The sequence below is a fragment of the Salmo salar genome, chromosome 20, assembly GCF_965601325.2.
Source record: "Salmo salar chromosome 20, fSalSal1, whole genome shotgun sequence".
NCBI classification, from domain to species: Eukaryota; Metazoa; Chordata; class Actinopteri; order Salmoniformes; family Salmonidae; genus Salmo; species Salmo salar.
In genome coordinates, this window is record NC_138310.1 from 19,180,537 (window position 1) to 19,192,548 (window position 12,012).

At 42.5% G+C, this 12,012-nt stretch overlaps 1 protein-coding gene across 1 annotated transcript; it reads right to left on the reverse strand.

Moving 5' to 3' along the window:
• Positions 1–1,514: 1,514 nt before the first annotated feature.
• c8h22orf15 (chromosome 8 C22orf15 homolog) lies at positions 1,515–11,383 on the reverse strand. The gene is made up of 3 exons (XM_014160424.3): positions 11,229–11,383; positions 2,245–2,319; positions 1,515–1,931 (listed from the first exon to the last, which is right to left on the reverse strand). The coding sequence occupies exons 1-3, from the start codon at positions 11,362–11,364 to the stop codon at positions 1,768–1,770; spliced, it is 375 nt and encodes a 124-aa protein (XP_014015899.2). The 5' UTR covers positions 11,365–11,383; the 3' UTR covers positions 1,515–1,767.
• Between the last annotated feature and the right edge of the window lie 629 nt (positions 11,384–12,012).

The following is a 12,012-nucleotide window of genomic DNA, read 5'->3' on the forward strand; positions in this document are numbered from 1 at the left end:
ATGTACTGAACAAAAATATAAACACAACATGAAAAATGTCAAAGATTTTATTGAATGACAGTTTATGTAAGGCCAGAGAGGATCAGAAAACCAGTCAGTATCTGGTGACCACCATTTGCTTCATGCAGCGCGACACATCTATTTCACGTAGAGTCGATCAAGTTGATTGTGGTCTGTTAACCTACTCCTCTTCAATGCCTGTGCGAAGTTGCTGAATATCAAATCAAATTGTATTGGACACATGCGCCGAATACAACACGTGTAGAACTTACCGTGAAATGCTTACTTACAAGCCCTGAAAAGATTTACTAAACAAAGGTACGGAGTCAATGTGCGGGAGTACAGGTCAGTCGAGGTAATTTGTACATGTAGGTAGGGTAAAGTGACTATGCATAGATAATAAACAGCGAGTAGCAGCAGTGTAAAAGGGGGGTCAATGCAAATAGTCTAGGTGGAGATTTGATTAATTGTTCAGCAGTCATGGCTTGGGGGTAGAAGTTGAGCCTTTTTGACCTAGATATTGGAGGGGACTGGAACACGCTGTCTTAACGTCAACACAGAGCATCCCAAACATACTCACAACCACAGACCACATGTCTGGTGAGTATGCAGGCCATGGAAGAACTGGGACATTTTCAGATTCCAGGAATTGTGTACAGATCCTAGCAACATGGGGCCGTGCATTATCATGCTGAAACATGAGGTGATGGCAGCGGATGAATGTTACGACAATGGACTCGCCATGGTATCTCTCTATGCATTCAAACTGCCATAGATAAAATGCAATTGTGTTCGTTGTCTGTAGCTTATGCCTGCCCATACCATAACCCCACCGCCACCATGGGGCACTCTGTTCACAACATTGACATCAGTAAACCGCTTGCCCACACAACGCCATACACGTGGTCTGCGGTTGTGAGGCTGGCTTGTTCATACTGCTAAATTCTCTAAATTGGTGGCTTATGGTACAGATATGAACATTAAATTATCTGGCAACAGCTCTGGTGGGCATTCCTGTAGTCAGCATGCCAATTGCACTCTCCTTCAAAACTTTAGACATCTGTTGCATTGTGACGTGTGACAAAACTGTACATTTTAGTGGTCTTTTATTGTCCCCAGCACAAGGTGCACCTGTGTAATGATCACACTGTTTAATCAGCTTCTTGATATGCCACGCCTTTCAGGTAATAAGCGTTTTGTGCATATGGAACATTTCTGGGATCTTTTATTTCAACTCATGAAATATGGGACTAACATTTATATTGTTGTTCAGTACATATATAGGCTACCTTTATTAGTTGGTCAACTAATAATTTAATTTAAACATTATTAATTGTTATGAATACATGGATAAGTAGCCTCAGGCTACATTTATATGCCTTTAAGTCCAATGGTCCATATAGTCTCATTCTCACATTAGGCTGCAGTTTACACAGGCAGTCCAATTCTGATATTTTCCATTAATTGATCTTTTGACCAATAAGATCAGCTCTTTTACATATAATTGGGCTGCCTGTGTTAATTTAGCCAAATAATCCTAGATTAGTAAAAACATTTCTGGGCCAATACCAGCTTTTAGTACACACAGGTGACAAGCTACATTCAAATGCCATTCTTACTTTTACCAGGGATATGTGGGAATGTTAATTTATCAACCTAAATTTACCTAAGTAAAAAATAATTGGAGTGAAGAGAACCACAGCACCAACACAATTACATGTTTGTGGTCCACAGCTTTCTACACATGCATGTCCATCACCATCTTTTTCAGCCTTCCTCCTCTCCTTTCTTCATATCTTTAAGTCTTCCAGGATGGCTCTTCTTGTTTCCAGCAGTGGGCTTGCGCCGGATCTGGTTGACAGAGCCTTTCCTTGAGGGACCACCCTTTTTGTCCTGCTCCTTACAGGGGTTGGACAGCTTCTTTAGGACCTCTGAGGTAGAAACATTCACAAAAGTAACATACACAAGTATAGACAGTTAATACATATTAAGATACATATTAACCACCACATATTAACCATCCTTATCATACAGTCTTAAATCAGGCTTGATGTGGGTTTGCTTAAGGCTAGTGTACTGAACATGTACAGTAACTAGGCAAGAAAGTCCCGTTACAGGTATTGTCCCATTAGGAGGCGACAAAGAATTACTTTAGATCATGCTCGGTGCCACAACTTAATAAAGCCATGCAGTGGTTTCAGTCGGGCACATTTGCCTCAGTGCTGTGGATGTTTTTTTCATTACCTGCTAACTCGGGACTGCTCTTGCTAAGGTCATTTAGGAGTGGCACATACTTCTGCCCTTCAGTCCCATCACCTCCTGGGGGCAATATGAAGTGAATTAAAGCTAACCAGTTTCATTACTGTAAAGTAACTTTAGTAATAATAACATTAACTTCAGCCATGTTAAGGCCAGGCACCACAGGCTAATAGGGATTTTTTTCTTCCTTTACTCTCATCAGACTGAACCTTTACCAGTTGAAAGTATACATAAATACAATATATTATTTTATTACAATATGCGCTAATTTGCATATTCCAAGAATCTGTTTTTAAACACATTGCTTTAAAGTATAATAATTTTTTGAGGTTTTATTATGATATTTACATTTACATTTAGTCATTTAGCAGACGCTCTTATCCAGAGCGACTTACAAATTGGATATGACACTCAATAGTCAGACTTTTACTGATCATTTTATAAAAATATTGTCATTTCGTGGAATTATTTAAAAAACACTATTCACATGTATGACTTTTGCATATATTTACACATAAAATGACACTTAAATCAAAACAACACAAGATGTATAATAAAGGCCTCAGTAAAAGTCTGACTAAAAGGCTACCCGAGTGGCACAGCAGGTCTACGGCACTGCATCTCAGTGCTAGAGGTGTCACTACAGACCCTGGTTCGATCCCGGGCTGTATCACAACCAGCTGTGATTGGGCAGGGCACAATTGGCCCAGTTAGTGGAGGGTTTGACCGGGGTATGGCATCATTATAAAATAAGAATTTGTTAACTGACTTGCCTAGTTAAATAAAGATGAAGAAAAAAAAGAAGACCTAAGAACCTGTGTGTGGAATAATGTGAATGTACGTCGTTTGAAGACTGAGAAAAATGAATTTGCGCACAGGGAACATGTCATTTTGAGAAAATGCCCGATAAAGATAGGCTAATGCAATTAAAATGTACTTTCCATAAATATTACCATTCATGTCACATTAATTAAACTCTTATTCATATATCACTTCTAAACTGACAAATAAACATGAGATATACCTTTTACTAATATATTAGCACGTTTAATACATTTATTTCAAGGAATAGAGCATATGCTTTAAATACTGGTCTGATGGGCAAATATGCACTTTTTGGCAAATTCTCATGTCACTTTGCCCAATTTGTCACATACAATAATATTTTATGGCTGTTGAAATATGCAGAACATTAATCAGCTATGCCTGCCCCATATGTAAGGTCCTCTGAGTTGTTGCTGGTGCCGCTTTACTCTCTTGACTGTGTCATGGGACCTGCGCCTACGCTTGACACACTCCATTGAAGCAGCATCAGCTCTCACAACTCCTCTCTGATTGCTCCAGTGTCACCAAAGGGCTGTCAAGCCACAATTTGTCCATCAGATTTGATATAGCAGTGGTTCCCTCATTGAACGTTACTACTGCCATACTGGCTGTTGCGTCAATGCAGCTTTTGCCCATGAAGACAGTTTTGGGGCACTGCGACCATATTACAGAATTCAGACAGTCATTTACATTCTGGGTTCCTCCATGCTATATTCTTTTGAGGAGGTTATTATTTTTTTTAATTAATCAGGTAGGCCAGATTGAGCACAAGTTCTCATTTAAAACTGCGACCTGGCCAAGATAAAGCAAAGCAGTGCGACACAAACAACACAGAGTTACACATGGAATAAACAAATGTACAGTCAATAACACAATAGAAAAGTCTATATACAGTGTGTGCAAATGAGGTAAGATTAGGGAGGTAAGGCAATAAATAGGCTGTAGTGGCGAAGTAATTACAATATAGCAATTAAACACTGGAGTGATAGATGTGCAGAATATGAATGTGCAAGTAGAGATACTGAGGTGCAAAGGAGCACAATAAATAAATAACAATATGGGGATGAGGTAGTTGGATGGGCTATGTACAGGTGCAATGATCTGTAAGCTGCTCTGACAGCTGATGCTTAAAGTTAGCGAGGGACATATGAGTCTCCAGCTTCAGTGATTTTTGCAATTCGTTCCAGTCACTGGCAGCAGAGAACTGGAAGGAAAGGCGGCCAAAGGAGGAATTGGCTTTGGGGGTGACCAGTGAAATATACCTGCTGGAGCGCGTGCTACGGGTGGGTGCTGCTATGGTGACCAGTGAGCTGAGATAAGGCGGGGCTTTACCTAGCAAAGACTTATAGATGACCTGGAGCCAGTGGGTTTGGCGACGAATATGAAGCGAGGGCCAGCCAACAAGAGCATACAGGTCGCAGTGGTGGGTAGTATATGGGGCTTTGGTGACAAAACGGATGGCACTGTGATAGACTGCATCCAATTTGCTGAGTGTTGGAGGCTATTTTGTAAATGACATCGCCGCAGTCAAGGATCGGTAGGATAGTCAGTTTTACGAGGGTATGTTTGGCAGCATGAGTGAAGGATCCTTTGTTGCGAAATAGGAAGCCGATTCTAGATTTAATTTTGGATTGGAGATGCTTAATGTGAGTCTGGAAGGAGAGTTTACAGTCTAACCAGACACCTAGGTATTTGTAGATGTCCACATATTCTAAGTCAGAACCGTTCAGAGTAGTGATGCTGGACGGGCGGGCAGGAGTTGTATGGCGTTGTAGCTCGTCTGGAGGTTAGTTAACACAGTGTCCAAAGAAGGGCCAGAAGTATACCGAATGGTGTCGTCTGCGTAGAGGTGGATCAGAGAATCACCAGCAGCAAGAGCGACATCATTGATGTGTACAGAGAAAAGAATCGGCCCGAGAATTGAACCCTGTGGCATCCCCATGGAGACTGCCAGAGGTCCGGACAACAGGCCCTCCAATTTGACACACTGAACTCTATCTGAGAAGTAGTTGGTGAACCAGGCGGGGCAGTCATTTGAGAAACCAAGGCTGTTGAGTCTGCCAATAAGTATGTGGTGATTGACAGAGTCGAAAGCCTTGGCCAGGTCGATGAATACGGCTGCACAGTATTGTCTTTTATCGATGGCGGTTATGATATCATTTAGGACCTTGAGTGTGGCTGAGGTGCACCCATGACCAGCTCGGAAACCAGATTGCATAGCGGAGAAGGTACAGTGGGATTCAAAATGGTCGGTGATCTGTTTGTTAACTTGGCTTTCGAAGACCTTAGAAAGGCAGGGTAGGATAGATATAGGTCTGTAACAGTTTGGGTCTAGAGTGTCTCCCCCTTTGAAGAGGGGGATGACCGTGGCAGCTTTCCAATATTTGGGGATCTCAGACGATACAAAAGAGAGGTTGAACAGGCGGATAACAATTGTTGAACAGGGTTGCAACAATTGCGGCGGATAATTTTAAGATTGTCTATCCCTGCTGATTTGTAGGGGTCCAGATTTTTCAGAACATCAGCTGTCTGGATTTGAGTGAAGGAGAAATGGGGGAGGCTTGGGCAAGTTGCAGTGAGGGGTGCAGGGCTGTTGACCGGGGTAGGGGTAGCCAGGTGGAAAGCATGGCCAGCCGTAGAAAAATGCTTATTGAAATTCTCAATTATCGTGGATTTATCGGTGGTTACAGTGTTTCCTAGCCTCAGTGCCATGGGCAGCTGGGAGGAGGTGCTCTTATTCTCCATGGACTTTACAGTGTCCCAGAACTTTTTGGAGTTTGCTACAGGATGCAAATTTCTGTTTGAAAAAGCTAGCCTTTGCTTTCCTAACTGCCTGTGTATATTGGTTCCTAACTTCCCTGAAAAGTTGCATATCGCAGGGGCTATTCGATGCTAATGCAGTACGCCACAGGATGTTTTTGTGCTGGTCAAGGGCAGTCAGGTCTGGAGTGAACCAAGGGCTATATCTGTTCCTGGTTCTACATTTTTTTAAAGGGGCATGCTTATTTAAGATGGTGAGGAAAGAACTTTTAAAGAATAACCAGGCATCCTCTACTGACGGAATGAGGTCAATATCCTTCCAGGACACCCGGGCGAGGTCGATTGGAAAGGCCTGCTCGCTGAAGTGTTTTAAGGAGTGTTTGACAGTGATGAGGGGTGGTCGTTTGACCGCAGACCCATTACGAACTCAGGCAATGAGGCAGTGATTGCTGAGATCCTGGTTGAAGACAGCAGAGGTGTATTTATAGGGCAGGTTGGTCAGGATGATATCTATGAGGGTGCCCGTGTTTACGGATTTGGGGTTGTAGCTGATAGGTTAATTTATCATTTGTGTGAGATTGAGGGCATCTAGCTTAGATTGTAGGAAGGCCGGGGTGTTAAGCATGTCCCAGTTTAGGTCACCTAACAGTACGAGTTCTGAAGATAGATGGGGGCAATCAATTCACATATGGTGTCCAGGGCACAGCTGGGGTCTGAAGGTGGTCTATAACAAGCGGCAATGGTGAGAGACTTGTTTCTGGAAAGGTGGATTTTTAAAAGTAGAAGCTCAAATTGTTTGGGCACAGACCTGGATGGTAAAACAGAACTCTGCAGGCTAACTCCGCCCCCTTTGGGAGTTTTATCTTGTCGGAAAAATGTATAGTTAGGGATGGAAATTTCAAACTTAGGGAGGCTTCTAATGTTAACATGCATGAAACCAAGGCTTTTACGGTTACAGAAGTCAACAAATGACAGCGCCTGGGGAATGGGAGTGGAGCTAGGCGCTGCAGGGCTTGGATTAATCTTTACATCACCAGAGGAACAGAGGAGGAGTAGGATAAGGGTATGGCTAAAGGCTATAAGAACTCGTCGTCTAGTGCGTTCGGAACAGAGAGTAAAAGGAGCAGGTTTCTTGGTGAGGAAGAATAGATTCAAGGCATAATGTACAAATAAGGGTATGGTAGGATGTGAATACAGTGGAGGTAAACCTAGGCATTGAGTGACGATGAGAGAGGTTTTGTCTCTCGAGACACCATTTCAACCAGGTGTTGTCACCGCATGTGTGGGAGGTGGAACAAAAGGGCTAGCTGAGGCATGTTGAGCAGGGCTGGAGGCTCTACAGTGAAATAAGACATTAATCACTAACCAAAACAGCAATGGACAAGGCATATTGACATTAGGGAGAGGCATGCGTGGGCATGTGATCATATGGTCCAGTGAGTAGCTAGGCGAGCTGGAGACACGGCGATTCAGACAGCTAGCAGGCCGGGGCTAGCAGAAGGGCCTTAGGGGACGTCGTGACGGAAGAGTCTGTTGTAGCCCCTCGGACGGTTACGTCGGCAGACCAGTCGTGATGGATCGGCAGGGCTCCGTGTAGGCAGTAAAAGGGTCCAGGCCAATTGGCAAAATAGGTATTGTAGCCCAAGAAATTGGCTGATGGACCTCTTCAGCTAGCCAGGAGGTGTGCCTAGCTCGGGGCTAGCTCCAGGCTAACTGGTGCTTGCTTTGGGACAGAGACGTTAGCCAGGAGTTGCCACTCGGATAGCAGCTAGATGGCGGCGATGATCCTGTGTAAAGTTTCAGAGCTTGCGGTAGGAATCCGGAGATGTGGAGATGTGGTAGAGAAAAAAAAACAGTCAGATAAGCTCTAGACAGCTAGCGGGCCGCCGCTAGCAGGCTAGCAGATGGGCCTTCAGGGGACGTCACGACAGAGGAGCCTGTTGAAACCTCCTCGGGCGGTTTTACGTCGGTAGACCAGTTGTGATGCAACGGCGAGGCTCCGTGTTGGCAGTAAAAGAGGTCCAGGCCAATTGCCAAAATAGGTATTGTAGCCCAAGAAATTGGCTGATGGACCTCTTCAGCTAGCCGGGAGATGGGTCTAGCACGAGGCTAGCTCCAGGCTAACTGGTGATTGCTTCGGGACAGAGACGTTAGCCAGGAGTAGCCACTCAGATAGCAGCTAGCTAGCTGCGATGATCCAGGTGAAAAGGTTCAGAGCTTGCGGTAGGAATCCGGAGATGTGGAGATGTGGTAGAGAAAGAGCAGTCCGATATGCTCTGGGTTGAATCGCGCTGTGCAGACTGGCAGGAGTTGTCCGGGCTGAGGTTAGCTGATGACCGCTAGCAGTGGCTAACTGACTACTAGCTAGTAGCTAGTTAGCTGGCAAGCTTCTGTTGGGTGTTTCGGTTCTAAAGAATAGAAAATAGCAGATCCATACCACATTGGGTGAGGCGGGTTGCAGGAGAGTATGTTGAAATTGAGGTTAAAAATATGAAAAATATATACGAAATATATACGAAGAAAAAAAAGATATACACGGGACAAGACAAAGACGTATGACTGCTACGCCATCTTGGATTTTTTGACATCCTATGATATACAGGTAGCCGACAGAGAGGGCTGCCTCGCTTCTAGCTCTTAGGAAACTTTGCAGTATTTTCTTTTTTTTTATGTATTATTTCTTACATCGTTAGCCCGGGGGGGGGGGTTCAGCAAAGCCATTTTCTTGCCTGCAGAAATTCTAGCCCCTTCTATCTTGGGACTACAAGGTCTGGCACACTTCAGAATCATTTTGGTAGCTCATGTTGACCAGTAGTTTGTGCCACAGAAAGCAAAATTAGAGTATAAAGAAACATAAATGTTTATGTTACAAACATTTGTAATGTTTAAGAAAATAATAATACACAAATATTATCAGACAATAACATCACAGAAAGTTAAGTTTGTTAACAAAAATTAAATAAGAAATACAAATTTCGATCATAATAAGATATAAAATGACAATAAATAAAATATAAAAGACAAATAACAAACAAATACTGGAAAGCTGCAACAGCTCGACTGAGCATTTAGTCCACTTTTTATGGAAAGTTTTCCAGGTGATACCGTCGCCTGGAACTCAAGCCTAACCTAGTCCTGACAGGCAGCGCGGACATTATCCTCCAATGATGGGATGGTTTTCATACAGGACTGGTGGAACCATCTTGGGCAGCGGTCACAATCAATCTAAAATGTATGATGAAAAATTGTAATATATTTAAAACATTAAATACATTTTCTTGAATTACAATGATTTCATTATCAGACAAAGGGGATGACACTACCTCAAGAAATATTACTGCATATACAAATTCGTACTCCTAAAATGGGCCTTTAGAAGTGAACAAGCATTATTGTCCACGTCCCCACAGAAGTGGCACAGTTGGCTCGGGACATCTAGCAAAACATAATGTCAAGTAGTCTATAAATCTTTACAAGTATTTTTCTGAGCAAACAGGGAACAAGGAATGTTGTCAACATGAGCTACCAAAATGATTCTGAAGTGTGCCAGGCCTTGCAGTCCCAAGACAGAAGGGGAGAATTTCGGCAGGCAAGACAATAGCCATGCCGACCCCCCCTTCTAATTTCCTTAATTTTGTGGCTAGAGTCAAATACTTTCTATAGAACGAACTTCATGTCAGGATAGGCAACCAAAATTAATAATTCATGTATGTGTATGTATATTCAACATAGAGGAGGTAGTAAAATGTAGGCAAGCAGTAAACATTTCAGAACAACTACTAGTCGAATAACATGCTGACCAGACCGGACACGTCGTGTGCGCGAGCATCACAAAATAAATGTAGAAATCCATGTTATTCAATTATTGCACCCACACTGCTCGCGCGCGCCAATGAGCGTCTCCGTTGCCAAGGGATAAAATAGAACTATTTTCTATTTCTGATGCAGATCGCGCTGAATGTCCTGCCTATCCCATCTCCTCATTGGTTTATAGAAGCGGGTACCCACGTGCCATCTCCTCATTGGTTATACCCACGTGGGTGATTGAAAGACGAACTGTTTTGCCGATTGTCGTGGTAATACTATGAAAGCTTAGATGTGATCACCATATAAATTCAAAGATGAAAAAGCCTGGAAGGTGGAGAGATGACTAGAAACGATTTGGTTGGCTGTTTTATGTGTGGATTAATTGTCGGAGTAGAGGACCTTGTGCATTTCTGGTAAAATAACAACTCAATGTTTATATCCCAGGACAAATTAGCTAGCTACAGCAAGCTAGCTAAATAGGACATGGGAGAGATGACGAATTTTGGCAAAGAGATTTATTTATATACTAATAAACTTGAAACAAATAGCCAAACCGAAAACTGCAGACATTACTAGTGCTTCCCCCTCTATCAAACCGACATAAAAAATGAAATGAAACGCGGCCGAACGTGATCAGAAATCTCAACTAGCAAGCAAGTCGCAGCAATGAAGAATTGAGTGCGTGCGCGTTCAAGCTGTAATGAATACTCAGGGATAAAGTAGATTCACGCGCAGAGCGCGGCGGGTGTTTATTTCGCCTTCGCGGAAGGCAGGAATCGTGGTCACAGGCAGGCAATGGTCATACACAGGTAGGCTAACAGGCAGGTGAATCAAAACTAGGACTGAAGGCTATAACTGGTTCTCACAAACGAGCTAGGAAAAGGCTTAGTAGAGTCAAAACGAACAATACCTCACGAAGGCACAAAGAGAATGAGCTGAACTAAATAAGGAGCTGATGAGACCAGGTGAGTAACTAACACAGGTGAAATCAATGAACAAAAATGAAAGACAGGGCTATGTTCAAGAACACAAAGAAATAGTGCTATGTTCAAGAACACAGCGAAACAGAACACGCGGTTGACTAAGAAAATAAATACAGAACCAAATACAGAAGCAAGTCGCAGCAATGAAGAATTGAGTGCGTGTGCGTTCACGCGAAGAGGGGGAGGATTCTGGCAGGGGGGAGCTTTTCGGCACAACACCGGAAAACAATCTTTTGCATGATATATGATTCAACATGGAAAGTTTTAAAATTAGAGGTAGAAGTTCTACGTGAAAAATGCTAACGAGAATGACATTTATGGCAGGTGTAATTGACGGAGTTGAGATAAAATTATACAAATCAAGTATTTCTATTCATTATTGCCGATTTATTTGTAATTGCAAAATGTCCCAAAATCTGAAAATGTACAGATGGAAGCAAAATCACAATTTTTGCCTGTGGTGCCTGGCCTTATCAACCTATCTATAACATATTAGTAGGCCTGGTAATTGTGTGTAGAGCAGGCAATGTGAGAAACCACTCTTTCTTTAGACATACACAGCCTAGAGCCTTTATTATATTTGGAGAGACTCACTGCAGATGCGTATGAGAACATAGCTGTGCCTCTCCTTCATCATACTGCTGGCCTGCTCCATGCTCTTCTCCTTTTCACTCAGGTTCACCAGCTCCCCTGTCCTGTCCATCAGGTCCACGCAGTCTGTAGAGTACATCTGTAATGTGACATTTACACTGGGCTCTCTCAGTCTATTACATTTTCACTTATTGGTATTTACTCAGTCAGGAAACAATCTGGCAGGCTGTTTCTATCATTTCCAATCATTGACAGAGATACCATGTGCATACAACCTCACACGGAAATGTACTATATAATATATATCCAATAGTATTTGTATCATGCTTTCAGACTCTTATCTTTTTTAAATAATTTTTAAAATATTTTGTTTTATGTGTAATTCTTTATGTGTTCGGACCCCAGGAAGAGTAGCTTGATGGGGATCCCTAATAAATACAAATACAAACAATACTATCAGGTGCTTCTGAGGTTGAATAAAACATCTAATACAACATATCTGAAGTTCAACTGTAAATGATTCTGCTCTGTGGGAGAAGTACGGAACTGCACCTTGAGAATCCAGATAACATCTCTCCTTCAAATTGTGGATGAAGTCTATCACCCTGCAGTTCAGGTTAAACAGTTCGGTTTGGCCCTCTTTCAAAGTAAGAAAAGAGAAGTATGTTTGTACATTTCCTATAACATTATATTACATTCATATGACATCGTACATCACAAAAGTACATCTAATGTTTAAATGTGTTATTCTCAAATGATCTGTTTATATCTCCATAGGTCTCCGACG

Excerpts from the sequence above, each read along its gene's own strand:
- c8h22orf15 (XM_014160424.3), bottom strand. The coding sequence starts at position 11,364 with ATGTACTCTACAGACTGCGTGGACCTGATGGACAGGACAGGGGAGCTG. Across the intron at positions 2,320-11,228 it reads TGTTCTCATACGCATCTGCA|GAGGTGATGGGACTGAAGGG; the intron begins GTGAGTCTCTCC and ends TATTGCCCCCAG. Across the intron at positions 1,932-2,244 it reads GAGCAGTCCCGAGTTAGCAG|AGGTCCTAAAGAAGCTGTCC; the intron begins GTAATGAAAAAA and ends TTTCTACCTCAG.